Here is a 27,998-nt window from a genome sequence, read left to right as displayed (position 1 = left end):
TCCTCTCTCAGTGCCCCCCCCCCTCTCCTCTCTCAGTGCCCCCCCCTCTCCTCTCTCAGTGCCCCCCCTCTCTCTCTCAGTGCCCCCCTCTCCTCTCTCTCTGTCCCCCTCTCCTCTCTCAGTGCCCCCCCTCTCCTCTCTCAGTGCCCCCCTCTCCTCTCTCAGTGCCCCCCCTCTCCTCTCTCAGTGCCCCCCCTCTCCTCTCTCAGTGCCCCCCCTCTCCTCTCTCTGTCCCCCTCTCCTCTCTCTGTCCCCCTCTCCTCTCTCAGTGCCCCCCCCTCTCTCTCTCTGTCCCCCCCTCTCTCTGTCCCCCTCTCCTCTCTCAGTGCCCCCCCTCTCCTCTCTCAGTGCCCCCCCTCTCCTCTCTCAGTGCCCCCCCTCTCCTCTCTCAGTGCCCCCCCTCTCCTCTCTCAGTGCCCCCCCTCTCCTCTCTCAGTGCCCCCCTCTCCTCTCTCTCTGTCCCCCTCTCCTCTCTCAGTGCCCCCCCTCCTCTCTCAGTGCCCCCCCTCTCCTCTCTCAGTGCCCCCCTCTCCTCTCTCAGTGCCCCCCCTCTCCTCTCTCAGTGCCCCCCCTCTCCTCTCTCTGTCCCCCTCTCCTCTCTCAGTGCCCCCCCCTCTCTCTGTCCCCCCCTCTCTCTGTCCCCCTCTCCTCTCTCAGTGCCCCCCCTCTCCTCTCTCAGTGCCCCCCCTCTCCTCTCTCAGTGCCCCCCTCTCCTCTCTCTCTGTCCCCCTCTCCTCTCTCAGTGCCCCCCCTCCTCTCTCAGTGCCCCCCCTCTCCTCTCTCAGTGCCCCCCCCTCTCCTCTCTCAGTGCCCCCCCTCTCCTCTCTCAGTGCCCCCCCTCTCCTCTCTCAGTGCCCCTCTCCTCTCTCAGTGCCCCCCCCTCTCTCTCTCTGTCCCCCCCTCTCTCTGTCCCCCTCTCCTTTCTCAGTGCCCCCCCTCTCCTCTCTCAGTGCCCCCCCTCTCCTCTCTCAGTGCCCCCCCTCTCCTCTCTCAGTGCCCCCCTCTCCTCTCTCTCTGTCCCCCTCTCCTCTCTCAGTGTCCCCCTCTCCTTTCTCAGTGCCCCCCCCTCTCCTCTCTCAGTGCCCCCCCCTCTCCTCTCTCAGTGCCCCCCCCTCTCCTCTCTCAGTGCCCCCCCCTCTCCTCTCTCAGTGCCCCCCCCTCTCCTCTCTCAGTGCCCCCCCCTCTCCTCTCTCAGTGCCCCCCCCTCTCCTCTCTCAGTGCCCCCCTCTCCTCTCTCAGTGCCCCCCCTCTCCTCTCTCAGTGCCCCCCCCTCTCCTCTCTCAGTGCCCCCCCCTCTCCTCTCTCAGTGCCCCCCCTCTCCTCTCTCAGTGCCCCCCCTCTCTCTCTCAGTGCCCCCCTCTCCTCTCTCTCTGTCCCCCTCTCCTCTCTCAGTGCCCCCCCTCCTCTCTCAGTGCCCCCCCTCTCCTCTCTCAGTGCCCCCCTCTCCTCTCTCAGTGCCCCCCCTCTCCTCTTTCAGTGCCCCCCCTCTCCTCTCTCTGTCCCCCTCTCCTCTCTCAGTGCCCCCCCCTCTCTCTCTCTGTCCCCCCCTCTCTCTGTCCCCCTCTCCTCTCTCAGTGCCCCCCCTCTCCTCTCTCAGTGCCCCCCCTCTCCTCTCTCAGTGCCCCCCCTCTCCTCTCTCAGTGCCCCCCCTCTCCTCTCTCAGTGCCCCCCCTCTCCTCTCTCAGTGCCCCCCTCTCCTCTCTCTCTGTCCCCCTCTCCTCTCTCAGTGCCCCCCCTCCTCTCTCAGTGCCCCCCCTCTCCTCTCTCAGTGCCCCCCTCTCCTCTCTCAGTGCCCCCCCTCTCCTCTCTCAGTGCCCCCCCTCTCCTCTCTCTGTCCCCCTCTCCTCTCTCAGTGCCCCCCCCTCTCTCTGTCCCCCCCTCTCTCTGTCCCCCTCTCCTCTCTCAGTGCCCCCCCTCTCCTCTCTCAGTGCCCCCCCTCTCTCTCTCAGTGCCCCCCTCTCCTCTCTCTCTGTCCCCCTCTCCTCTCTCAGTGCCCCCTCTCCTCTCTCAGTGCCCCCCCTCTCCTCTCTCAGTGCCCCCCCCTCTCCTCTCTCAGTGCCCCCCCTCTCCTCTCTCAGTGCCCCCCCTCTCCTCTCTCAGTGCCCCCTCTCCTCTCTCAGTGCCCCCCCCTCTCTCTCTCTGTCCCCCCCTCTCTCTGTCCCCCTCTCCTTTCTCAGTGCCCCCCCTCTCCTCTCTCAGTGCCCCCCCTCTCCTCTCTCAGTGCCCCCCCTCTCCTCTCTCAGTGCCCCCCTCTCCTCTCTCTCTGTCCCCCTCTCCTCTCTCAGTGTCCCCCTCTCCTTTCTCAGTGCCCCCCCCTCTCCTCTCTCAGTGCCCCCCCCTCTCCTCTCTCAGTGCCCCCCCCCTCTCCTCTCTCAGTGCCCCCCCCTCTCCTCTCTCAGTGCCCCCCCCTCTCCTCTCTCAGTGCCCCCCCCTCTCCTCTCTCAGTGCCCCCCCCTCTCCTCTCTCAGTGCCCCCCCCTCTCCTCTCTCAGTGCCCCCCCTCTCCTCTCTCAGTGCCCCCCCTCTCCTCTCTCAGTGCCCCCCCCTCTCCTCTCTCAGTGCCCCCCCTCTCCTCTCTCAGTGCCCCCCCTCTCCTCTCTATGTCCCCCTCTCCTCTCTCAGTGCCCCCCTCTCCTCTCTCAGTGCCCCCCCTCTCCTCTCTCTGTCCCCCTCTCCTCTCTCAGTGCCCCCCCCCCTCTCTCTCTCTCTGTCCCCCCCTCTCTCTGTCCCCCTCTCCTCTCTCAGTGCCCCCCCCCTCTCCTCTCTCTGTCCCCCTCTCCTCTCTCAGTGCCCCCCCTCTCCTCTCTCAGTGCCCCCCCTCTCCTCTCTCTGTCCCCCTCTCCTCTCTCAGTGCCCCCCCCTCTCTCTCTCTGTCCCCCCCTCCTCTCTCAGTGCCCCCCCTCTCCTCTCTCAGTGCCCCCCCTCTCTCTCTCAGTGCCCCCCTCTCCTCTCTCTCTGTCCCCCTCTCCTCTCTCTCTGTCCCCCTCTCCTCTCTCAGTGTCCCCCTCTCCTTTCTCAGTGCCCCCCCCTCTCCTCTCTCAGTGCCCCCCCCTCTCCTCTCTCAGTGCCCCCCTCTCCTCTCTCAGTGCCCCCCCTCTCCTCTCTCAGTGCCCCCCCTCTCCTCTCTCAGTGCCCCCCCTCTCCTCTCTATGTCCCCCTCTCCTCTCTCAGTGCCCCCCTCTCCTCTCTCAGTGCCCCCCCTCTCCTCTCTCTGTCCCCCTCTCCTCTCTCAGTGCCCCCCCCCTCTCTCTCTCTGTCCCCCCCTCTCTCTGTCCCCCTCTCCTCTCTCAGTGCCCCCCCTCTCCTCTCTCAGTGCCCCCTCTCTCTGTCCCCCCTCTCTCTCTCTGTCCCCCCCTCTCTCTGTCCCCCTCTCCTCTCTCAGTGCCCCCCCCCTCTCCTCTCTCAGTGCCCCCTCTCTCTGTCCCCCCTCTCTCTCTCTGTCCCCCCCTCTCTCTGTCCCCCTCTCCTCTCTCAGTGCCCCCCCCCCTCTCCTCTCTCTGTCCCCCTCTCCTCTCTCAGTGCCCCCCCCCTCTCTCTCTCTGTCCCCCCCTCTCTCTGTCCCCCTCTCCTCTCTCAGTGCCCCCCCTCTCCTCTCTCAGTGCCCCCTCTCTCTGTCCCCCCTCTCTCTCTCTGTCCCCCCCTCTCTCTGTCCCCCTCTCCTCTCTCAGTGCCCCCCCCCTCTCCTCTCTCAGTGCCCCCTCTCTCTGTCCCCCCTCTCTCTCTCTGTCCCCCCCTCTCTCTGTCCCCCTCTCCTCTCTCAGTGCCCCCCCCCTCTCCTCTCTCTGTCCCCCTCTCCTCTCTCAGTGCCCCCCCCCTCTCCTCTCTCTGTCCCCCTCTCCTCTCTCAGTGCCCCCTCTCTCTGTCCCCCCTCTCTCTCTCTGTCCCCCTCTCCTCTCTCTCAGTGCCCCCCCCTCTCAGGTCCTCTGTCGGCGCCCCCCCTCCTGTTAATGCCCCCCTCCTCCGAGTCTCGGTCACAGTCCCGGTAAAACAGACACAATATTCACCATCACACAGAGATCCATCCTTTACCACCTCGCTGTCTCCTTCCGCGGCGACATGCTGTGTGAGCTCTTCCCATAGAGAATACGCAGATCTGGTCTTCAACAACATGGCGGAACGGCTCAGGGGCCGGGCCCTAACCGCGGACAGCAAAAACAACACTACTGGGTCTGCCAGAAATACATACACAAAGCGCATGCGCAGACTCCGGAAAAAGCCGAAACCTGTCCGATAATAGCCGAAAAGGTAGAGTGCGCTTCAGCCAGGAGGAAGAACACGTGAGAGGGCGGGGAATTCCGCCTATAGAGGGCGGTGCTGACCTGTGGGAAAAGAGAAGCTCTGAGGCGTGGGCGGGGCTAGGCTGAGACGCGGACTTCCGGGTTATGTGGGAGGACTGAGTTGGCTGTGAGGTAATGTGAGCTGTATACTCCTCTATATACTCCTATATACTCAGTGTCAGGTCTGTATACTCCTCTATATACACCAAGTACCATCTCTATATACCGAGTACCAGGTCTATATACTCCTATATACATTCTATATACACCCAGTACCAGGTCTATATACTCCTGTATACATTCTATATACACCCAGTACCAGGTCTATATACTCCTATATACATTATATATACACCCAGTACCAGGTCTATATACTCCTGTATACATTATATATACACCCAGTACCAGGTCTATATACTCCTATATACATTATATATACACCCAGTACCAGGTCTATATACTCCTATATACATTCTATATACACCCAGTACCAGGTCTATATACTCCTGTATACATTATATATACACCCAGTACCAGGTCTATATACTCCTAAATACATTATATATACACCCAGTACCAGGTCTATATACTCCTAAATACATTATATATACACCCAGTACCAGGTCTATATACTCCTGTATACATTCTATATACACCCAGTACCAGGTCTATATACTCCTATATACATTATATATACACCCAGTACCAGGTCTATATACTCCTGTATACATTATATATACACCCAGTACCAGGTCTATATACTCCTGTATACATTATATATACACCCAGTACCAGGTCTATATACTCTTGTATACATTATATATACACCCTGTACCAGGTCTATATACTCCTGTATACATTATATATACACCCTGTACAGGTCTATATACTCCTGTATACATTATATATACACCCAGTACCAGGTCTATATACTCCTGTATACATTATATACACCCAGTACCAGGTCTATATACTCCTGTATACATTATATATACACCCAGTACCAGGTCTATATACATTATATATACACCCAGTACCAGGTCTATATACTCTTGTATACATTATATATACACCCAGTACCAGGTCTATATACTCCTATATACATTATATATACACCCAGTACCAGGTCTATATACTCCTGTATACATTATATACACCCAGTACCAGGTCTATATACTCCTGTATACATTATATACACCCAGTACCAGGTCTATATACTCCTGTATACATTATATATACACCCAGTACCAGGTTTATATACTCTTGTATACATTATATATACACCCAGTACCAGGTCTATATACTCCTATATACATTATATATACACCCAGTACCAGGTCTATATACTCCTGTATACATTATATATACACCCAGTACCAGGTCTATATACTCTTGTATACATTATATATACACCCAGTACCAGGTCTATATACTCCTGTATACATTATATACACCCAGTACCAGGTCTATATACTCCTGTATACATTATATATACACCCAGTACCAGGTCTATATACATTATATATACACCCAGTACCAGGTCTATATACTCTTGTATACATTATATATACACCCAGTACCAGGTCTATATACTCCTGTATACATTATATACACCCAGTACCAGGTCTATATACTCCTGTATACATTATATATACACCCAGTACCAGGTCTATATACTCCTATATACATTATATATACACCCAGTACCAGGTCTATATACTCCTGTATACATTATATACACCCAGTACCAGGTTTATATACTCTTGTATACATTATATATACACCCAGTACCAGGTCTATATACTCCTGTATACATTATATACACCCAGTACCAGGTCTATATACTCCTGTATACATTATATACACCCAGTACCAGGTTTATATACTCCTGTATACATTATATATACACCCAGTACCAGGTCTATATACTCCTGTATACATTATATATACACCCAGTACCAGGTTTATATACTCTTGTATACATTATATATACACCCAGTACCAGGTCTATATACTCCTGTATACATTATATATACACCCAGTAGCAGGTCTATATACTCCTAAATACATTATATATACACCCAGTACCAGGTCTATATACTCCTGTATACATTATATATACACCCAGTACCAGGTCTATATACTCCTGTATACATTATATATACACCCAGTACCAGGTCTATATACTCCTAAATACATTATATATACACCCAGTACCAGGTCTATATACTCCTATATACATTATATATACACCCAGTACCAGGTCTATATACTCCTAAATACATTATATATACACCCAGTACCAGGTCTATATACTCCTATATACATTATATATACACCCAGTACCAGGTCTATATACTCCTGTATACATTATATATACACCCAGTACCAGGTCTATATACTCCTATATACATTATATATACACCCAGTACCAGGTCTATATACTCCTATATACATTATATATACACCCAGTACCAGGTCTATATACTCCTGTATACATTATATATACACCCAGTACCAGGTCTATATACTCTTGTATACATTATATATACACCCAGTACCAGGTCTATATACTCCTATATACATTATATATACACCCAGTACCAGGTCTATATACTCCTGTATACATTATATATACACCCAGTACCAGGTCTATATACTCCTATATACATTATATATACACCCAGTACCAGGTTTATATACTCTTGTATTCATTATATATACACCCAGTACCAGGTCTATATACTCCTATATACATTATATATACACCCAGTACCAGGTCTATATACTCCTGTATACATTATATACACCCAGTACCAGGTCTATATACTCCTGTATACATTATATATACACCCAGTACCAGGTCTATATACTCTTGTATACATTATATATACACCCAGTACCAGGTCTATATACTCCTATATACATTATATATACACCCAGTACCAGGTCTATATACTCCTGTATACATTATATACACCCAGTACCAGGTCTATATACTCCTGTATACATTATATACACCCAGTACCAGGTCTATATACTCCTGTATACATTATATATACACCCAGTACCAGGTTTATATACTCTTGTATACATTATATATACACCCAGTACCAGGTCTATATACTCCTATATACATTATATATACACCCAGTACCAGGTCTATATACTCCTGTATACATTATATACACCCAGTACCAGGTCTATATACTCCTGTATACATTATATATACACCCAGTACCAGGTCTATATACTCCTATATACATTATATATACACCCAGTACCAGGTCTATATACTCCTGTATACATTATATACACCCAGTACCAGGTTTATATACTCTTGTATACATTATATATACACCCAGTACCAGGTCTATATACTCCTGTATACATTATATACACCCAGTACCAGGTCTATATACTCCTGTATACATTATATACACCCAGTACCAGGTTTATATACTCCTGTATACATTATATATACACCCAGTACCAGGTCTATATACTCCTGTATACATTATATATACACCCAGTACCAGGTTTATATACTCTTGTATACATTATATATACACCCAGTACCAGGTCTATATACTCCTGTATACATTATATATACACCCAGTAGCAGGTCTATATACTCCTAAATACATTATATATACACCCAGTACCAGGTCTATATACTCCTGTATACATTATATATACACCCAGTACCAGGTCTATATACTCCTGTATACATTATATATACACCCAGTACCAGGTCTATATACTCCTAAATACATTATATATACACCCAGTACCAGGTCTATATACTCCTATATACATTATATATACACCCAGTACCAGGTCTATATACTCCTAAATACATTATATATACACCCAGTACCAGGTCTATATACTCCTGTATACATTATATATACACCCTGTACAGGTCTATATACTCCTATATACATTATATATACACCCAGTACCAGGTCTATATACTCCTGTATACATTATATATACACCCAGTACCAGGTCTATATACTCCTATATACATTATATATACACCCAGTACCAGGTCTATATACTCCTATATACATTATATATACACCCAGTACCAGGTCTATATACTCCTGTATACATTATATATACACCCAGTACCAGGTCTATATACTCTTGTATACATTATATATACACCCAGTACCAGGTCTATATACTCCTATATACATTATATATACACCCAGTACCAGGTCTATATACTCCTGTATACATTATATATACACCCAGTACCAGGTCTATATACTCCTATATACATTATATATATACACCCAGTACCAGGTCTATATACTCCTGTATACATTATATATACACCCAGTACCAGGTCTATATACTCCTATATACATTATATATACACCCAGTACCAGGTTTATATACTCCTGTATACATTATATATACACCCAGTACCAGGTCTATATACTCCTGTATACATTATATATACACCCAGTACCAGGTCTATATACTCCTGTGTGTGTGTATATATATATATCCAGTACCAGGTCTATATACATCTGTGTATACATTATATATACACACCGTGTCAGGTCTATATATACTGCTATATTCATTATATATACACACTGTGTCAGGTCTATATACTATATTATATATACACACAGTGTGTGGTTATGTGATTTGCGGTGAGGAGCTCCTTTCCAGGCTGGTTGGACAATAGCTGGAGACAGATGTGCTCCCACCAGCCTGGAATGGAGCTCCTCACCTGCAGTTCATGGCTGGGAGAGTCACTTACCTGGGGAAGAGGTGCAGTATGGGAAGAAGAGAAGCCGGGGAAGAGATGCAGTATGAGAAGAAGAGATGCAGTATGGGAAAAAGAGAAGTCGGGGAAGAGATGCAGTATGGGGAGAAGAGAAGCCGGGGAAGAGATGCAGTATGGGAAGAAGAGAAGTCGGGGAAGAGATGCAGTATGGGGAGAAGAGAAGCCGGGGAAGAGATGCAGTATGGGGAGAAGAGAAGTCGGGGAAGAGATGCAGTATGGGAAGAAGAGAAGTCGGGGAAGAGATGCAGTATGGGGAGAAGAGAAGCCGGGGAAGAGATGCAGTATGGGAAGAAGAGAAGCCGGGGAAGAGATGCAGTATGGGAAGAAGAGATGCAGTATGGGAAAAAGAGAAGTCGGGGAAGAGATGCAGTATGGGAAGAAGAGAAGCCGGGGAAGAGATGCAGTATGGGAAGAAGAGAAGTCGGGGAAGAGATGTAGTATGGGAAGAAGAGAAGCCGGGGAAGAGATGCAGTATGGGAAGAAGAGAAGTCGGGGAAGAGATGCAGTATGGGGAGAAGAGAAGCCGGGGAAGAGATGCAGTATGGGAAGAAGAGAAGCCGGGGAAGAGATGCAGTATGGGAAGAAGAGAAGTCGGGGAAGAGATGCAGTATGGGAAGAAGAGAAGCTGGGGAAGAGATGCAGTATGGGGAGAAGAGAAGCTGGGGAAGAGATGCAGTATGGGGAGAAGAGAAGCCGGGGAAGAGATGCAGTATGGGAAGAAGAGAAGTCGGGGAAGAGATGCAGTATGGGAAGAAGAGAAGCCGGGGAAGAGATGCAGTATGGGAAGAAGAGAAGCTGGGGAAGAGATGCAGTATGGGGAGAAGAGAAGCCGGGGAAGAGATGCAGTATGGGAAGAAGAGAAGCCGGGGAAGAGAAGTCGGGGAAGAGATGCAGTATGGGAAGAAGAGAAGTCGGGGAAGAGATGCAGTATGGGGAGAAGAGATGCAGTATGGGAAGAAGAGAAGCCGGGGAAGAGATGCAGTATGGGAAGAAGAGAAGTCGGGGAAGAGATGCAGTATGGGGAGAAGAGAAGCCGGGGAAGAGATGCAGTATGGGAAGAAGAGAAGCCGGGGAAGAGATGCAGTATGGGAAGAAGAGAAGCCGGGGAAGAGATGCAGTATGGGGAGAAGAGAAGCCGGGGAAGAGATGCAGTATGGGGAGAAGAGAAGCCGGGGAAGAGATGCAGTATGGGAAGAAGAGAAGCTGGGGAAGAGATGCAGTATGGGAAGAAGAGAAGCCGGGGAAGAGATGCAGTATGGGAAGAAGAGAAGCCGGGGAAGAGATGCAGTATGGGAAGAAGAGAAGCCGGGGAAGAGATGCAGTATGGGGAGAAGAGAAGTCGGGGAAGAGATGCAGTATGGGAAGAAGAGAAGTCGGGGAAGAGATGCAGTATGGGGAGAAGAGAAGCCGGGGAAGAGATGCAGTATGGGAAGAAGAGAAGCCGGGGAAGAGATGCAGTATGGGAAGAAGAGAAGCCGGGGAAGAGATGCAGTATGGGAAGAAGAGATGCAGTATGGGAAGAAGAGATGCAGTATGGGAAAAAGAGAAGTCGGGGAAGAGATGCAGTATGGGAAGAAGAGAAGCCGGGGAAGAGATGCAGTATGGGAAGAAGAGAAGTCGGGGAAGAGATGTAGTATGGGGAGAAGAGAAGCCGGGGAAGAGATGCAGTATGGGAAGAAGAGAAGCCGGGGAAGAGATGCAGTATGGGAAGAAGAGAAGCCGGGGAAGAGATGTAGTATGGGGAGAAGAGAAGCCGGGGAAGAGATGCAGTATGGGAAGAAGAGAAGCCGGGGAAGAGATGCAGTATGGGAAGAAGAGAAGTCGGGGAAGAGATGTAGTATGGGAAGAAGAGAAGTCGGGGAAGAGATGCAGTATGGGAAGAAGAGAAGTCGGGGAAGAGATGTAGTATGGGAAGAAGAGAAGTCGGGGAAGAGATGCAGTATGGGAAGAAGAGAAGTCGGGGAAGAGATGCAGTATGGGGAGAAGAGATGCAGTATGGGAAGAAGAGAAGCCGGGGAAGAGATGCAGTATGGGAAGAAGAGAAGCCGGGGAAGAGATGCAGTATGGGAAGAAGAGAAGCCGGGGAAGAGATGCAGTATGGGAAGAAGAGAAGCCGGGGAAGAGATGCAGTATGGGGAGAAGAGAAGCCGGGGAAGAGATGCAGTATGGGGAGAAGAGAAGCCGGGGAAGAGATGCAGTATGGGAAGAAGAGAAGCTGGGGAAGAGATGCAGTATGGGAAGAAGAGAAGCCGGGGAAGAGATGCAGTATGGGAAGAAGAGAAGCCGGGGAAGAGATGCAGTATGGGAAGAAGAGAAGCCGGGGAAGAGATGCAGTATGGGGAGAAGAGAAGTCGGGGAAGAGATGCAGTATGGGAAGAAGAGAAGTCGGGGAAGAGATGCAGTATGGGGAGAAGAGAAGCCGGGGAAGAGATGCAGTATGGGAAGAAGAGAAGCCGGGGAAGAGATGCAGTATGGGAAGAAGAGAAGCCGGGGAAGAGATGCAGTATGGGAAGAAGAGATGCAGTATGGGAAGAAGAGATGCAGTATGGGAAGAAGAGATGCAGTATGGGAAAAAGAGAAGTCGGGGAAGAGATGCAGTATGGGAAGAAGAGAAGCCGGGGAAGAGATGCAGTATGGGAAGAAGAGAAGTCGGGGAAGAGATGTAGTATGGGGAGAAGAGAAGCCGGGGAAGAGATGCAGTATGGGAAGAAGAGAAGCCGGGGAAGAGATGCAGTATGGGAAGAAGAGAAGCCGGGGAAGAGATGTAGTATGGGGAGAAGAGAAGCCGGGGAAGAGATGCAGTATGGGAAGAAGAGAAGCCGGGGAAGAGATGCAGTATGGGAAGAAGAGAAGTCGGGGAAGAGATGTAGTATGGGAAGAAGAGAAGTCGGGGAAGAGATGCAGTATGGGGAGAAGAGAAGCCGGGGAAGAGATGCAGTATGGGAAGAAGAGAAGCCGGGGAAGAGATGCAGTATGGGAAGAAGAGAAGTCGGGGAAGAGATGCAGTATGGGAAGAAGAGAAGCTGGGGAAGAGATGCAGTATGGGGAGAAGAGAAGCTGGGGAAGAGATGCAGTATGGGAAGAAGAGAAGTCGGGGAAGAGATGCAGTATGGGGAGAAGAGAAGCCGGGGAAGAGATGCAGTATGGGAAGAAGAGAAGTCGGGGAAGAGATGCAGTATGGGAAGAAGAGAAGCCGGGGAAGAGATGCAGTATGGGAAGAAGAGAAGCTGGGGAAGAGATGCAGTATGGGAAGAAGAGAAGCCGGGGAAGAGATGCAGTATGGGAAGAAGAGAAGCCGGGGAAGAGATGCAGTATGGGAAGAAGAGAAGCCGGGGAAGAGATGCAGTATGGGAAGAAGAGAAGTCGGGGAAGAGATGCAGTATGGGGAGAAGAGATGCAGTATGGGAAGAAGAGAAGCCGGGGAAGAGATGCAGTATGGGAAGAAGAGAAGCCGGGGAAGAGAAGTCGGGGAAGAGATGCAGTATGGGGAGAAGAGAAGCCGGGGAAGAGATGCAGTATGGGAAGAAGAGAAGTCGGGGAAGAGATGCAGTATGGGAAGAAGAGAAGCCGGGGAAGAGATGCAGTATGGGAAGAAGAGAAGCTGGGGAAGAGATGCAGTATGGGAAGAAGAGAAGCCGGGGAAGAGATGCAGTATGGGAAGAAGAGAAGCCGGGGAAGAGATGCAGTATGGGAAGAAGAGAAGCCGGGGAAGAGATGCAGTATGGGAAGAAGAGAAGTCGGGGAAGAGATGCAGTATGGGGAGAAGAGATGCAGTATGGGAAGAAGAGAAGCCGGGGAAGAGATGCAGTATGGGAAGAAGAGAAGCCGGGGAAGAGAAGTCGGGGAAGAGATGCAGTATGGGAAGAAGAGAAGTCGGGGAAGAGATGCAGTATGGGGAGAAGAGATGCAGTATGGGAAGAAGAGAAGCCGGGGAAGAGATGCAGTATGGGAAGAAGAGAAGTCGGGGAAGAGATGCAGTATGGGAAGAAGAGAAGCCGGGGAAGAGATGCAGTATGGGAAGAAGAGAAGCCGGGGAAGAGATGCAGTATGGGGAGAAGAGAAGCCGGGGAAGAGATGCAGTATGGGAAGAAGAGAAGCCGGGGAAGAGATGCAGTATGGGAAGAAGAGAAGCCGGGGAAGAGATGCAGTATGGGGAGAAGAGAAGCCGGGGAAGAGATGCAGTATGGGAAGAAGAGAAGCCGGGGAAGAGATGCAGTATGGGAAGAAGAGAAGCCGGGGAAGAGATGCAGTATGGGAAGAAGAGAAGCCGGGGAAGAGATGCAGTATGGGAAGAAGAGAAGACGGGGAAGAGATGCAGTATGGGAAGAAGAGAAGCCGGGGAAGAGATGCAGTATGGGAAGAAGAGAAGCCGGGGAAGAGATGCAGTATGGGAAGAAGAGAAGCTGGGGAAGAGATGCAGTATGGGAAGAAGAGAAGCCGGGGAAGAGATGCAGTATGGGGAGAAGAGAAGCCGGGGAAGAGATGCAGTATGGGAAGAAGAGAAGCCGGGGAAGAGATGCAGTATGGGAAGAAGAGATGCAGTATGGGAAGAAGAGATGCAGTATGGGAAGAAGAGAAGCCGGGTAAGAGATGCAGTATGGGAAGAAGAGAAGCCGGGGAAGAGAAGTCGGGGAAGAGATGCAGTATGGGAAGAAGAGAAGTCGGGGAAGAGATGCAGTATGGGGAGAAGAGATGCAGTATGGGAAGAAGAGAAGCCGGGGAAGAGATGCAGTATGGGAAGAAGAGAAGCCGGGGAAGAGATGCAGTATGGGAAGAAGAGAAGCTGGGGAAGAGATGCAGTATGGGAAGAAGAGAAGCCGGGGAAGAGATGCAGTATGGGGAGAAGAGAAGCCGGGGAAGAGATGCAGTATGGGAAGAAGAGAAGCCGGGGAAGAGATGCAGTATGGGAAGAAGAGATGCAGTATGGGAAGAAGAGATGCAGTATGGGAAGAAGAGAAGCCGGGGAAGAGATGCAGTATGGGAAGAAGAGAAGCCGGGGAAGAGAAGTCGGGGAAGAGATGCAGTATGGGAAGAAGAGAAGTCGGGGAAGAGATGCAGTATGGGGAGAAGAGATGCAGTATGGGAAGAAGAGAAGCCGGGGAAGAGATGCAGTATGGGAAGAAGAGAAGTCGGGGAAGAGATGCAGTATGGGGAGAAGAGAAGCCGGGGAAGAGATGCAGTATGGGAAGAAGAGAAGCCGGGGAAGAGATGCAGTATGGGAAGAAGAGAAGCCGGGGAAGAGATGCAGTATGGGGAGAAGAGAAGCCGGGGAAGAGATGCAGTATGGGGAGAAGAGAAGCCGGGGAAGAGATGCAGTATGGGAAGAAGAGAGGCCGGGGAAGAGATGCAGTATGGGAAGAAGAGAAGCCGGGGAAGAGATGCAGTATGGGAAGAAGAGAAGCCGGGGAAGAGATGCAGTATGGGAAGAAGAGAAGCCGGGGAAGAGATGCAGTATGGGAAGAAGAGAAGCCGGGGAAGAGATGCAGTATGGGGAGAAGAGAAGTCGGGGAAGAGATGCAGTATGGGAAGAAGAGAAGTCGGGGAAGAGATGCAGTATGGGGAGAAGAGAAGCCGGGGAAGAGATGCAGTATGGGAAGAAGAGAAGCCGGGGAAGAGATGCAGTATGGGAAGAAGAGAAGCCGGGGAAGAGATGCAGTATGGGAAGAAGAGATGCAGTATGGGAAGAAGAGATGCAGTATGGGAAGAAGAGATGCAGTATGGGAAGAAGAGATGCAGTATGGGAAAAAGAGAAGTCGGGGAAGAGATGCAGTATGGGAAGAAGAGAAGCTGGGGAAGAGATGCAGTATGGGGAGAAGAGAAGCTGGGGAAGAGATGCAGTATGGGAAGAAGAGAAGTCGGGGAAGAGATGCAGTATGGGGAGAAGAGAAGCCGGGGAAGAGATGCAGTATGGGAAGAAGAGAAGTCGGGGAAGAGATGCAGTATGGGAAGAAGAGAAGCCGGGGAAGAGATGCAGTATGGGAAGAAGAGAAGCTGGGGAAGAGATGCAGTATGGGAAGAAGAGAAGCCGGGGAAGAGATGCAGTATGGGAAGAAGAGAAGCCGGGGAAGAGATGCAGTATGGGAAGAAGAGAAGCCGGGGAAGAGATGCAGTATGGGAAGAAGAGAAGTCGGGGAAGAGATGCAGTATGGGGAGAAGAGATGCAGTATGGGAAGAAGAGAAGCCGGGGAAGAGATGCAGTATGGGAAGAAGAGAAGCCGGGGAAGAGATGCAGTATGGGAAGAAGAGAAGTCGGGGAAGAGATGCAGTATGGGAAGAAGAGATGCAGTATGGGAAGAAGAGATGCAGTATGGGAAGAAGAGAAGCCGGGGAAGAGATGCAGTATGGGAAGAAGAGAAGCCGGGGAAGAGAAGTCGGGGAAGAGATGCAGTATGGGAAGAAGAGAAGTCGGGGAAGAGATGCAGTATGGGGAGAAGAGATGCAGTATGGGAAGAAGAGAAGCCGGGGAAGAGATGCAGTATGGGAAGAAGAGAAGTCGGGGAAGAGATGCAGTATGGGGAGAAGAGAAGCCGGGGAAGAGATGCAGTATGGGAAGAAGAGAAGCCGGGGAAGAGATGCAGTATGGGAAGAAGAGAAGCCGGGGAAGAGATGCAGTATGGGGAGAAGAGAAGCCGGGGAAGAGATGCAGTATGGGGAGAAGAGAAGCCGGGGAAGAGATGCAGTATGGGAAGAAGAGAAGCTGGGGAAGAGATGCAGTATGGGAAGAAGAGAAGCCGGGGAAGAGATGCAGTATGGGAAGAAGAGAAGCCGGGGAAGAGATGCAGTATGGGAAGAAGAGAAGCCGGGGAAGAGATGCAGTATGGGGAGAAGAGAAGTCGGGGAAGAGATGCAGTATGGGAAGAAGAGAAGTCGGGGAAGAGATGCAGTATGGGGAGAAGAGAAGCCGGGGAAGAGATGCAGTATGGGAAGAAGAGAAGCCGGGGAAGAGATGCAGTATGGGAAGAAGAGAAGCCGGGGAAGAGATGCAGTATGGGAAGAAGAGATGCAGTATGGGAAGAAGAGATGCAGTATGGGAAAAAGAGAAGTCGGGGAAGAGATGCAGTATGGGAAGAAGAGAAGCCGGGGAAGAGATGCAGTATGGGAAGAAGAGAAGTCGGGGAAGAGATGTAGTATGGGGAGAAGAGAAGCCGGGGAAGAGATGCAGTATGGGAAGAAGAGAAGCCGGGGAAGAGATGCAGTATGGGAAGAAGAGAAGTCGGGGAAGAGATGCAGTATGGGAAGAAGAGAAGCTGGGGAAGAGATGCAGTATGGGGAGAAGAGAAGCTGGGGAAGAGATGCAGTATGGGAAGAAGAGAAGTCGGGGAAGAGATGCAGTATGGGGAGAAGAGAAGCCGGGGAAGAGATGCAGTATGGGAAGAAGAGAAGTCGGGGAAGAGATGCAGTATGGGAAGAAGAGAAGTCGGGGAAGAGATGCAGTATGGGAAGAAGAGAAGCCGGGGAAGAGATGCAGTATGGGAAGAAGAGAAGTCGGGGAAGAGATGCAGTATGGGAAGAAGAGATGCAGTATGGGAAGAAGAGATGCAGTATGGGAAGAAGAGAAGCCGGGGAAGAGATGCAGTATGGGAAGAAGAGAAGCCGGGGAAGAGAAGTCGGGGAAGAGATGCAGTATGGGAAGAAGAGAAGTCGGGGAAGAGATGCAGTATGGGGAGAAGAGATGCAGTATGGGAAGAAGAGAAGCCGGGGAAGAGATGCAGTATGGGAAGAAGAGAAGTCGGGGAAGAGATGCAGTATGGGGAGAAGAGAAGCCGGGGAAGAGATGCAGTATGGGAAGAAGAGAAGCCGGGGAAGAGATGCAGTATGGGAAGAAGAGAAGCCGGGGAAGAGATGCAGTATGGGGAGAAGAGAAGCCGGGGAAGAGATGCAGTATGGGGAGAAGAGAAGCCGGGGAAGAGATGCAGTATGGGAAGAAGAGAAGCTGGGGAAGAGATGCAGTATGGGAAGAAGAGAAGCCGGGGAAGAGATGCAGTATGGGAAGAAGAGAAGCCGGGGAAGAGATGCAGTATGGGAAGAAGAGAAGCCGGGGAAGAGATGCAGTATGGGGAGAAGAGAAGTCGGGGAAGAGATGCAGTATGGGGAGAAGAGAAGCCGGGGAAGAGATGCAGTATGGGAAGAAGAGAAGCCGGGGAAGAGATGCAGTATGGGAAGAAGAGAAGCCGGGGAAGAGATGCAGTATGGGAAGAAGAGAAGCCGGGGAAGAGATGCAGTATGGGAAGAAGAGAAGACGGGGAAGAGATGCAGTATGGGAAGAAGAGAAGCCGGGGAAGAGATGCAGTATGGGAAGAAGAGAAGCCGGGGAAGAGATGCAGTATGGGAAGAAGAGAAGCTGGGGAAGAGATGCAGTATGGGAAGAAGAGAAGCCGGGGAAGAGATGCAGTATGGGGAGAAGAGAAGCCGGGGAAGAGATGCAGTATGGGAAGAAGAGAAGCCGGGGAAGAGATGCAGTATGGGAAGAAGAGATGCAGTATGGGAAGAAGAGATGCAGTATGGGAAGAAGAGAAGCCGGGGAAGAGATGCAGTATGGGAAGAAGAGAAGCCGGGGAAGAGATGCAGTATGGGAAGAAGAGAAGTCGGGGAAGAGATGCAGTATGGGAAGAAGAGATGCAGTATGGGAAGAAGAGATGCAGTATGGGAAGAAGAGAAGCTGGCAATGTTATGCTGGAAAACCTTGGCTCTTGCCAATCATGTGGAAGTTATTTGACACGTACCACCTACCGAAACACTGCTGGTGACCAATCACACCCCTTCATGACCTCTTTCACCAGGACAATGTTCTCGGCCACGCTGCAAAATGGGTCAAGAATGCTTTGAGGAACACAACAATGAGTTGGAGGTATTGATTTGGCCTCCAAATTCTCCAGATCTCAATCCAGTTGAGCATCTGTGGGATGTCCTGGAAAAGTCTGATTCATGGAGGTCCTGCCTCCCAAATTACAGGCTTGGTGCCATTTACCTCAACATACCTTCATAGGTCTAGTGGAGGTCATGGTGGGGGGAGGGTGGAGCGTCTGATCAGAGGAAGATACCGCAGCGTACCTTCAGAGGTCTACAGGATATCATATATACAGAGGGGGGATGGGCATTGTGTGTACTCTGTGATATGTACCCCCGACCTGTATGATGAGGGGGCGGAGTCTGTCTAACATTTCCAGGACACTTCTATAAGGTGTTACACCCTCTGTATTGCGTCTGACTCGGCCCCTCGGCACTGTCCTTTGCGTGCCCCCCCTCGGCGGCTGCCCTCGCCACTGTCCGTTGCGTGCCCCCCCCCTGGCGGCTGCCCTCACAGCTGCCTGTCGCGCAGCTGCCCTCGCCGCTGTACGTTGCGTGCCCCCCCTTGGCGGCTGCCCTCACAGCTGCCCGTCGCGCAGCTGCCCTCGCCGCTGTCCGTTGCGTGCCCCCCCTCGGCGGCTGCCCTCGCCGCTGTCCGTTGCGTGCCCCCCCTCGGCGGCTGCCCTCGCCGCTGTCCTTTGCGTGCCCCCCCTCGGCGGCTGCCCTCGCCGCTGTCCTTTGCGTGCCCCCCCTTGGCAGCTGCCCGTCGTGCAGCTTCCCTCGCCGCTGTCCGTTGCGTGCCCCCCCTCGGCGGCTGCCCTCGCCGCTGTCCGTTGCGTGCCCCCCCTCGGCGGCTGCCCTCGCCGCTGTCCGTTGCGTGCCCCCCCTCGGCGGCTGCCCTCGCCGCTGTCCTTTGCGTGCCCCCCCTTGGCAGCTGCCCGTCGTGCAGCTTCCCTCGCCGCTGTCCGTTGCGTGCCCCCCCTCGGCGGCTGCCCTCACAGCTGCCCGTCGCGCAGCTGCCCTCGCCGCTGTCCGTTGCGTGCCCCCCCTCGGCGGCTGCCCTCGCCGCTGTCCGTTGCGTGCCCCCCCTCGGCGGCTGCCCTCGCCGCTGTCCGTTGCGTGCCCCCCCTCGGCGGCTGCCCTCGCCGCTGTCCTTTGCGTGCCCCCCCTTGGCAGCTGCCCGTCGTGCAGCTTCCCTCGCCGCTGTCCGTTGCGTGCCCCCCCTCGGCGGCTGCCCTCGCCGCTGTCCGTTGCGTGCCCCCCCCTCGGCGGCTGCCCTCGCCGCTGTCCGTTGCGTGCCCCCCCTCGGCGGCTGCCCTCGCCGCTGTCCGTTGCGTGCCCCCCCTCGGCGGCTGCCCTCGCCGCTGTCCTTTGCGTGCCCCCCCTTGGCAGCTGCCCGTCGTGCAGCTTCCCTCGCCGCTGTCCGTTGCGTGCCCCCCCTCGGCGGCTGCCCTCGCCGCTGTCCGTTGCGTGCCCCCCCTCGGCGGCTGCCCTCGCCGCTGTCCGTTGCGTGCCCCCCCTTGGAGGCTGCCCTCGCCGCTGTCCATTGCGTGCCCCCCCTCGGCGGCTGCCCTCACAGCTGCCCGTCGCGCAACTGCCCTCGCCGCTGTCCGTTGCGTGCCCCCCCTCGGCGGCTGCCCTCGCCGCTGTCCGTTGCATGCCCCCCCTCGGCGGCTGCCCTCGCCGCTGTCCGTTGCGTGCCCCACCTCGGCGCTGTCCATTTCACGACCCCCTTGGCGGCTGCCCTCGGCGCTGGGTTCCATCCCTTTACCCCCCTCTGCGGCTCATCTCCATGAGGTCCATATACTAATCCTGCAGTTCATTCACCTGATCTGAGCTGTGATTGGTGGATAGTCTGATTTGTAATGAGAAGACTGTGTGAAGTGTGCACTGACCTGAACACACCATTCATAGATCTCAGTCCAGATGTTGGATGAGGCGGAACTTCTCTCCCTCCGCTCTCCTGCCCCCCTCCTTGCTGATTTTGAAGGATATGGCTCTGTTTTACTTCCTCATGTTCTATCCTGAGATATCATGGCTGATCTGGTCTCCCTCCTCCCGTTCCAGGCTCGCTTTCCTCACCATGATTGAAGTGGTGGCCAAGCTTGTCCGCGGTCCGGTCTTCCTGGCCGGAGAGCCTGTGGAGTGTATAGTGACCTTCACCAACCCGCTGTCAGCCCTCTCCACCTCCGCCAGCAGGTAGGTGATCTCTGTCCTCTCTGCCAGCAGGTAGGTGATCTATGTCCTCTCTGCCAGCAGGTAGGTGATCTCTGTCCTCTCTGGCAGCAGGTAGGTGATCTCTGTCCTCTCTGCCAGCAGGTAGGTGATCTGTCCTCTCCACCTCTGGCAGCTGTCCTGAGAAGAATAAAGCCTTTTATAGATTTCTCTACTGAATGGAGTCAGGGAGGGTTAGAACCCCTGTCAGGTGTCCAACGTGAGGGGAATTTTCCTTCACTTCCTGTCCAAAAGACAAAACAGGAAGTGAGGGAACTAGTGTCCCCATTGAAGGATTTCCCCCTCTGTTCCTGTTCTGGTGACAACCCAAAATTTCGGATATTTTGTCACTCTCTGTAATTACTTTAAACTGGACAAAAAGAAAGGATGAATCCCCCCAGCAGGAGCACCTGACAGGGGTTATAATCCATCTCCACTCTATTACAAAACTAAATTCTTTTTTGTGTGATTCAGAGGAACCACCCCCCCCCCCAGTCACACACAGGCAGATAATAGTGTTGGGCTTTCTTGTGATTCAGAGGAGCCACCCTGCCTCCTCCCCCCCAGTCAGTTAGACACAGGCAGATGATAGTGCTGGGCTTTCTTGTGTGATTCAGAGGAGCCACCCTGCCCCCATGTTAGTCATTTACACACAGGCAGATGATAGTGCTGGGCTTTCTTGTGTGATTCATCAGAGCCCCCCCCCCACCCACACCTTACCAGTCTATTATACGCAGGAAGATGATAGTGCTGGGCTTTCATGTTCTGTGACACATAAGGGGGCCCCTGTCCCCATTAGTCAGTCACACACAGACAGATAATAGTGCTGGGCTTAATTCTGTGGTTCAGAAGAGCCACCCTGCCCCCCCCCCCCCCATGCCCTGTCAGTCAGTTACATGGAAGCAAGTGATAATGCTGGGCTTTCTTGTGTGATTTAGAAGAGCCACTCCTCTGTAGTTACACACAGGCAGCAGATAGTGCTGGGCTTTCTTGAGATTCAGAGGAGCCCCCCTGCCCCCCCCCTTTGTCAATAAGTTACACACAAGCAGATGATCGTGCTAGGCTTTCCTATTATGTTACTCAGAAGGGGACCCCTGCCCCCCACTAGTCACACACAGGAAGTTGATGGTACTGTGCTTTCCTGTTGTGTGACTCAGAATGGGACTTCTGCCCCCATTAGTCAGTCATACAGCCAGAAGTTAGTGCTGGGCTTTCTTTCTTTTTGGATGACTCAGCTTCCTTCACAAAGTGCCATTTTGACGGGAGTCACTTTGGTTGGCGGGTCTGTGGAAGGTTGGGAAATTAGAGAGGTTGGGAAATCCCTGTCTCAGCCCCCTAGGCCCCTCCTATGTGTAAGTCTCCCTGTGTCTATTAGTGACACAGGGTGACCAAGGAAATGATGGACAACTACTTAATGGACACTGAGAATATGGTTTGGATTACTTCAAATGGGACAGTAACATTTATCAATCAGATATCTCAAGAAATATATGAAGACTATTCCTGGCCTGTTTGATTCTGAACATGTTGATTGAAAGAGCCAATCACATTGGCCTCTGTTCCGTGTTCTTCAATGTTAGAGACGGACAGTCTGTCACTGGTGGTCTCTTCCTATTGTCTGTATAATAAGGTGTTCTGTGTTTATACTTAGGATAATGTGTAATTTTGTATTTTGTTTTAGCTTTGTTGCCGGCAGTCTTTTAATCCCAGCTGGTTTAGGTGCTCTGAGTTAATTAGCATGTGAATGATAACCTTGTCTAGATGGGATTAGCCATGAGTCAGCTGTACCTCGTTATCTAACCATTGTGTGATGTTTTGGGTAAATATTCGGCTCATTGTTCATGTAGTGACTGAAATACTTCTCAAGTGTATAAAAGTCTGTTTCTTGTACAATAAAGGAGTTGTTTTCAGACACATACAAGCTAAGTTGTCGTCTAGCTTTGTATGGGGGCGGCTGGAATATTTGATATCTATGTTCAAGACTGGAGGAAGCCGCATACTGACGGAAGACCACAAACACAGTGTGGGGTCACGGTTCCGTTACAGCTATGTATTGAATTGGACCTGAACTGAGCAGTATGACCTGTTCACCTTATAGGAGGGATTGAACACGTGAGACACACTCCTCTGCCGGCAGACCACCTGAGATTGCTGTGTACACTCCTTCCGCCCTCATGTGACATTGTGTAAGCCTGGTGATTGGTTACCCAGGGACTGTGAGGACACAGTGAGAGCCACATGTCGCCTCCTCCCCTTGTGTCTGAATAAATGAGGTACAATATGGGGGGCCTGATGTCAGATTGGGGTTGTGGAGGGGAGGTAAGTTGGGATATACAGTAAGTCCTCCTGTGAAAGTTCATGCTCATTAGGAACTCCAAACATTCCTTTCTGTGAGCTCACTGGGGAGATCTTCCTTCATCCTCTCCTGGTGTCACGGGTACAGAAAATGGGGGTACCTGTTGTCACAGAAAGGATAGAAGGAGCAATGTAACCAATCAGATGTGACCAGAATTTTACTACAGAACTGAATGTCCTGAACTGGGAGCAAGGCTGGGCCAGGCTCAGATCTATTATTGATCTTATGATTGTATGATGTAGTGATCTCACCTGAACACAAATTAGAACAGTTATCCGTATTCTGATTGCATGTTTCTAGTGAGACTCTCGCCTGGGCTAGCGCTCAGATTCATTGCCAGTTCCATGCCAGTGACAGCCGGGTTCAGCTTCCAGCTAGTGAGGAGCCCAGACAAGACGTCCAGGCGGAGAATGAGACGGTCTTCATTCCCAATAGAGGTGAGTGTAGAGTATAGGGTCCCATAGTGTCTTTGTGTCCCCCTAGTGTCTTGGAATGTCTTGGTGTCCCCACAGTATCTTGGAATGCCTTGGTGTCCCCATAGTGCCTTGTTGTCCCCACAGTGTCTTGTAATGCCTTGGTGTCCCCACAGTGTCTTGGTGTCCCCACAGTGTCTTGGTGTCCCCACAGTGCCTTGGTGTCCCCATAGTGTCTCGGAAGGAATGCTTTAGTGTCCCCATAGTGCCTTGGTGTCCCCATAGTGTCTTTGTCTTGGAATGTCTTGGTGTCCCCATCGTGTTTTGGAATGTCTTGGTGTCCCCATAGTGTCTTGGAATGCCTTGGTGTCCCCATAGAGTCTTGGTGTCCCCATAGAGTCTTGGTGTCCCCATAGAGTCTTGGTGTCCCCATAGAGTCTTGGTGTCCCCATAGAGTCTTGGTGTCCCCATAGAGTCTTGGAATGCTTTGGTGTCCCCATAGAGCCTTGGTGTCCCCATAGTGTCTTGGAATGTCTTGGTGTCCCCATAGTGCCTTGGTGTCCCCATAGAGCCTTGGTGTCCCCATAGTGTCTTTGTCTTGGAATGTCTTGGTGTCCCCATCGTGTTTTGGAATGTCTTGGTGTCCCCATAGTGTCTTGGAATGCCTTGGTGTCCCCATAGAGTCTTGGTGTCCCCATAGAGTCTTGGTGTCCCCATAGAGTCTTGGTGTCCCCATAGAGTCTTGGTGTCCCCATAGAGTCTTGGAATGTCTTGGTGTCCCCATAGTGTCTTGGAATGTCTTGGTGTCCCCATAGTGTCTTGGAATGTCTTGGTGTCCCCATAGTGCTTTGGTGTCACCATAGTGCCTTTGAATGTCTTGGTGTCCCCATTATGCCTTGGTGTCACCATAGTGCCTTTGAATGTCTTGGTGTCCCCATTATGCCTTGGTGTCCCCATAGGGTCTTGGAATGTCTTGGTGTCCCCATAGTGTCTTGGAATGTCTTGGTGTCCCCATAGTGTCTTGGAATGTCTTGGTGTCCCCATAGTGCCTTGGTGTCACCATAGTGCCTTTGAATGCCTTGGTGTCTCCATTATGCCTTGGTGTCCCCATAGTGTCTTGGAATGTCTTGGTGTCCCCATAGTGCCTTTGAGTGCCATGGTGTCCCCATAGAGTCTTGGTGTCCCCACAATGCCTTTGAATGTCTTGGTGTCCCCACAGAGTCTTGGTTTCCCCATGGTGTCTCAATGCCTCTGTTGTCACACTTCTTCTCATCTTTCAGGTGAGCGGGGTCAGTGTATTCTCTCCACTCCACCCAAAATCCTCTTCTGTGACCTTCGCCTGGACCCCGGAGAGACCAAATCCTGTACGTGATCTGTAAACAGTGGACAATGGCCATAGTTACTTCTCTCTTTGTCCAGCAGATGGTGATCTTGTTTCTCTTTCAGATTCCTATAGTGAGACGTTGCCTATCTCTGCTCCCCCGTCCTTCCGAGGTCAGTCCGTAAAATACGTCTACAAGCTGACCATCGGCTGCCAGAGAGTCAACTGCCCAATACAGCTTCTACGGGTCCCGTTCCGGGTCCTCTTATTGTACGGTGAGAGGTCAGAGGTCACAGGGACTGTTCTACATGCCACTTTAAGCTTTACTCTTAAATTTCACCCAGTTTCAGTTCAGACAATTGCAGTACACAGGATTCCAGAATTTTGAAGTTTAAGAAGACAATGTCTTTCCTACACCTTGTGTTTGAGAAGTACTAACACTGACAGAGGAAACATGGAAGATGTGGGAATAGTCTAGCTAGGACTGAATAAACTAGCACTAAATAGGAGGGGTGGACAGAGGGAGAAACCAATATCACATTATTAAACAAGTTGCAATAGCCAGAAACCACTACTAGATGGCAGCATACTGCAGACAAATGATAACCTCATGCAGTATCATTGACCCACAAGTACACCACTTAGGATGGTTGGAAATCCTTCTCTGCATACTCAGGTTAGTGGTGTTCACAGATTCCATGTTTCCATCATGACCTTTAACCCCAGAGCCTGCCAGAGCTGTTGGTGGATGTTATAGATGGGCGTCCATATTGTGGACATCGATGGAGGTTGTGATCTGTCTGGTTTTCAGCCCTCCAGGGTTTCCAGCCTCTCCAGGAGGACGAGGTGGCTCCTTCCAATCCCTTCCTGGATGAAGATGAAATATCTAAGAAAGACTCCCGTCTCCTGGATTCTGCCGTGGAGATTCTCATGGCTGTGACATCACGAAGGACGTTACGTAAGTATCTGATGATGTCATCGCCATCAATCCCCAGGGCTCAGCCTGTCTGTGAAACAGATGTCTGTCTATAACCGGTCTAGTCATGGTACCGTACAGGGGAGGATGCAGTGTGTAGAGAGGAGGAGGAGGAGGATGCAGTGTGTAGAGAGGAGGAGGAGGAGGATGCAGTGTGTAGAGAGGAGGAGGAGGAGGAGGACGCAGTGTGTAGAGAGGAGGAGGAGGAGGACGTAGTGTGTAGAGAGGAGGAGGATGCAGTGTGTAGAGAGGAGGAGGAGGAGGAGGACGCAGTGTGTAGAGAGGAGGAGGAGGAGGACGTAGTGTGTAGAGAGGAGGAGGATGCAGTGTGTAGAGAGGAGGAGGAGGAGGATGCAGCGTGTAGAGAGGAGGAGGAGGAGGAGGAGGACGCAGTGTGTAGAGAGGAGGAGGAGGAGGACGTAGTGTGTAGAGAGGAGGAGGATGCAGTGTGTAGAGAGGAGGAGGAGGAGGATGCAGCGTGTAGAGAGGAGGAGGAGGATGCAGCGTGTAGAGAGGAGGAGGAGGACGCAGTGTGTAGAGAGGAGGAGGAGGACGCAGTGTGTAGAGAGGAGGAGGAGGACGCAGCGTGTAGAGAGGAGGAGGAGGACGCAGCGTGTAGAGAGGAGGAGGAGGACGCAGTGTGTAGAGAGGAGGAGGAGGACGCAGTGTGTAGAGAGGAGGAGGAGGACGCAGTGTGTAGAGAGGAGGAGGAGGACGCAGTGTGTAGAGAGGAGGAGGAGGACGCAGCGTGTAGAGAGGAGGAGGAGGACGCAGCGTGTAGAGAGGAGGAGGAGGACGCAGCGTGTAGAGAGGAGGAGGAGGACGCAGTGTGTAGAGAGGAGGAGGAGGACGCAGCGTGTAGAGAGGAGGAGGAGGAGGACGCAGCGTGTAGAGAGGAGGAGGAGGACGCAGCGTGTAGAGAGGAGGAGGAGGACGCAGCGTGTAGAGAGGAGGAGGAGGACGCAGCGTGTAGAGAGGAGGAGGAGTAGGACGCATCGCGTAGAGAGGAGGAGGAGTAGGACGCATCGCGTAGAGAGGAGGAGGAGTAGGACGCATCGCGTAGAGAGGAGAAGGAGTAGGACGCATCGCGTAGAGAGGAGGAGGACGCATCGCGTAGAGAGGAGGAGGACGTAGCGTGTAGAGGAGGAGGAGGACGTAGCACGCAGCGCGTAGAGAAGAGGAGGAGTAGAACGCAGTGTGTAGAGAGGAGGACGTAGCATGTAGACAGGAGGACGTAGCATGTAGAGAGGAGGAGGAGGACGCAGCGTGTAGAGAGGAGGAGGACGCAGCAGCGTGTAGAGAGGAGGAGGAGTAGGACGCATCGCGTAGAGAAGAGGAGGAGTAGGACGCAGCGCGTAGCGTGTAGACAGGAGGAGGACGTAGCATGTAGAGAGGAGGAGTAGGAGGATGTACTTGTCCTTGTTTGTATTGTATGTTTACAAGCTTTGTCTGATCATGTAGTAGGTTGGTGTCTGTCATAACTTGTTCTTCCACCCTGGGGAGGGTGTGATCAGATGGTCAGGGAGGGCCCTATAGAGAAGGCCCCGTGGTAATCGTACCCTCCATGATTCCTCTCACAGATCAGTATAACATCAGTAACACACGAGGCCGAGTTGGGACCTTCTGTATTTTTAAGACAGTTTATAAGATCGGAGAAGATGTCATCGGAACCTTCAACTTTTCTGATGGTGAAATTCCCTGCTTACAGGTCAGTTATGTTCTATTGTCCATTGTTTTCAATTCGGAAGTGCCTCAGCCGTATGGTGATGACAGGTTGTTGCATGGTGAAGGTGTATGGTGATGGGCTGGTTGTTGCATAGTGATGGGCTGGTTGTTATATAGTGATGGGTTGGTGGGTGCATAGTGAAGGTGTATGGTGATGGGCTGGTTGGTGTGTGGCCATGGATTGGTTGGTGTGTGGCCATGGATTGGTTGGTGTGTGGCCATGGATTGGTTGGTGTGTGGCCATGGATTGGTTGGTGTGTGGCCATGGATTGGTTGGTGTGTGGCCATGGATTGGTCGGTGTGTGGCCATGGATTGGTCGGTGTGTGGCCATGGATTGGTTGGTGTGTGGCCATGGATTGGTTGGTGTGTGGCCATGGATTGGTTGGTGTGTGGCCATGGATTGGTTGGTGTGTGGCCATGGATTGGTTGGTGTGTGGCCATGGATTGGTTGGTGTGTGGCCATGGATTGGTTGGTGTGTGGCCATGGATTGGTTGGTGTGTGGCCATGGATTGGTTGGTGTGTGGCCATGGATTGGTTGGTGTGTGGCCATGGATTGGTTGGTGTGTGGCCATGGATTGGTCGGTGTGTGGCCATGGATTGGTTGGTGTGTGGCCATGGATTGGTTGGTGTGTGGCCATGGATTGGTTGGTGTGTGGCCATGGATTGGTTGGTGTGTGGCCATGGATTGGTTGGTGTGTGGCCATGGATTGGTCGGTGTGTGGCCATGGATTGGTCGGTGTGTGGCCATGGATTGGTCGGTGTGTGGCCATGGATTGGTCGGTGTGTGGCCATGGATTGGTCGGTGTGTGGCCATGGATTGGTCGGTGTGTGGCCATGGATTGGTCGGTGTGTGGCCATGGATTGGTCGGTGTGTGGCCATGGATTGGTTGGTGTGTGGCCATGGATTGGTCGGTGTGTGGCCATGGATTGGTCGGTGTGTGGCCATGGATTGGTCGGTGTGTGGCCATGGATTGGTCGGTGTGTGGCCATGGATTGGTCGGTGTGTGGCCATGGATTGGTCGGTGTCTGTACTTTTTCTGGATCTCTATTATATATAACTTTGTTGGTTGGAAAATGAGGCGCATCCATTGAGGTCACCATGGAGATGAAATGTATAG

General features: G+C 52.0%; 4 protein-coding genes across 6 annotated transcripts in view; 1 reads left to right on the top strand and 3 right to left on the bottom strand.

Annotated features, from left to right (window-relative positions):
- The window catches only part of GBA2 (glucosylceramidase beta 2), a 138,940-nt gene extending 134,871 nt beyond the window's left edge, over window positions 1-4,069 (bottom strand). The window contains exon 1 of the mRNA XM_082266298.1: window positions 4,004-4,069. The gene's annotated coding sequence lies outside the window, so the exon portion shown is untranslated. The remainder of the gene's footprint in view (window positions 1-4,003) is intronic.
- LOC309550973 (uncharacterized protein) overlaps window positions 1-27,998 on the bottom strand; it is a gene marked incomplete at both ends in the record, with an annotated part of 360,984 nt that overhangs the window by 219,727 nt on the left and 113,259 nt on the right. The gene's annotated exons all lie outside the window — the stretch shown is intronic.
- The window catches only part of TLN1 (talin 1), a 510,560-nt gene that overhangs the window by 406,208 nt on the left and 76,354 nt on the right, over window positions 1-27,998 (bottom strand). The window lies entirely within an intron of this gene.
- RGP1 (RGP1 homolog, RAB6A GEF complex partner 1) overlaps window positions 4,375-27,998 on the top strand; it is a 38,976-nt gene continuing 15,352 nt past the window's right edge. For 2 of the 3 annotated variants that reach the window (XM_082266307.1, XM_082266306.1), the window contains exons 1-7: window positions 4,375-4,408; window positions 19,941-20,072; window positions 22,744-22,880; window positions 24,137-24,220; window positions 24,303-24,452; window positions 24,989-25,135; window positions 26,734-26,861. In XM_082266307.1, coding sequence (XP_082122433.1) covers window positions 19,957-20,072; window positions 22,744-22,880; window positions 24,137-24,220; window positions 24,303-24,452; window positions 24,989-25,135; window positions 26,734-26,861 — 762 coding nt within the window. In that variant the 5' untranslated portion in view covers window positions 4,375-4,408; window positions 19,941-19,956. Of the gene's footprint in view, window positions 4,409-19,940; window positions 20,073-22,743; window positions 22,881-23,969; window positions 23,981-24,075; window positions 24,221-24,302; window positions 24,453-24,988; window positions 25,136-26,733; window positions 26,862-27,998 lie in introns of those variants that run through there. The other variant, XM_082266308.1, reaches the window with a different exon arrangement.

The sequence above is a fragment of the Pelophylax lessonae genome (assembly GCF_965119305.1).
Source record: "Pelophylax lessonae genome assembly, chromosome: 1".
NCBI lineage: Eukaryota > Metazoa > Chordata > Amphibia > Anura > Ranidae > Pelophylax > Pelophylax lessonae.
The sequence above is the reverse complement of the archived record's forward strand: the minus strand, read 5'-3'. Positions and strand labels throughout refer to the sequence as shown.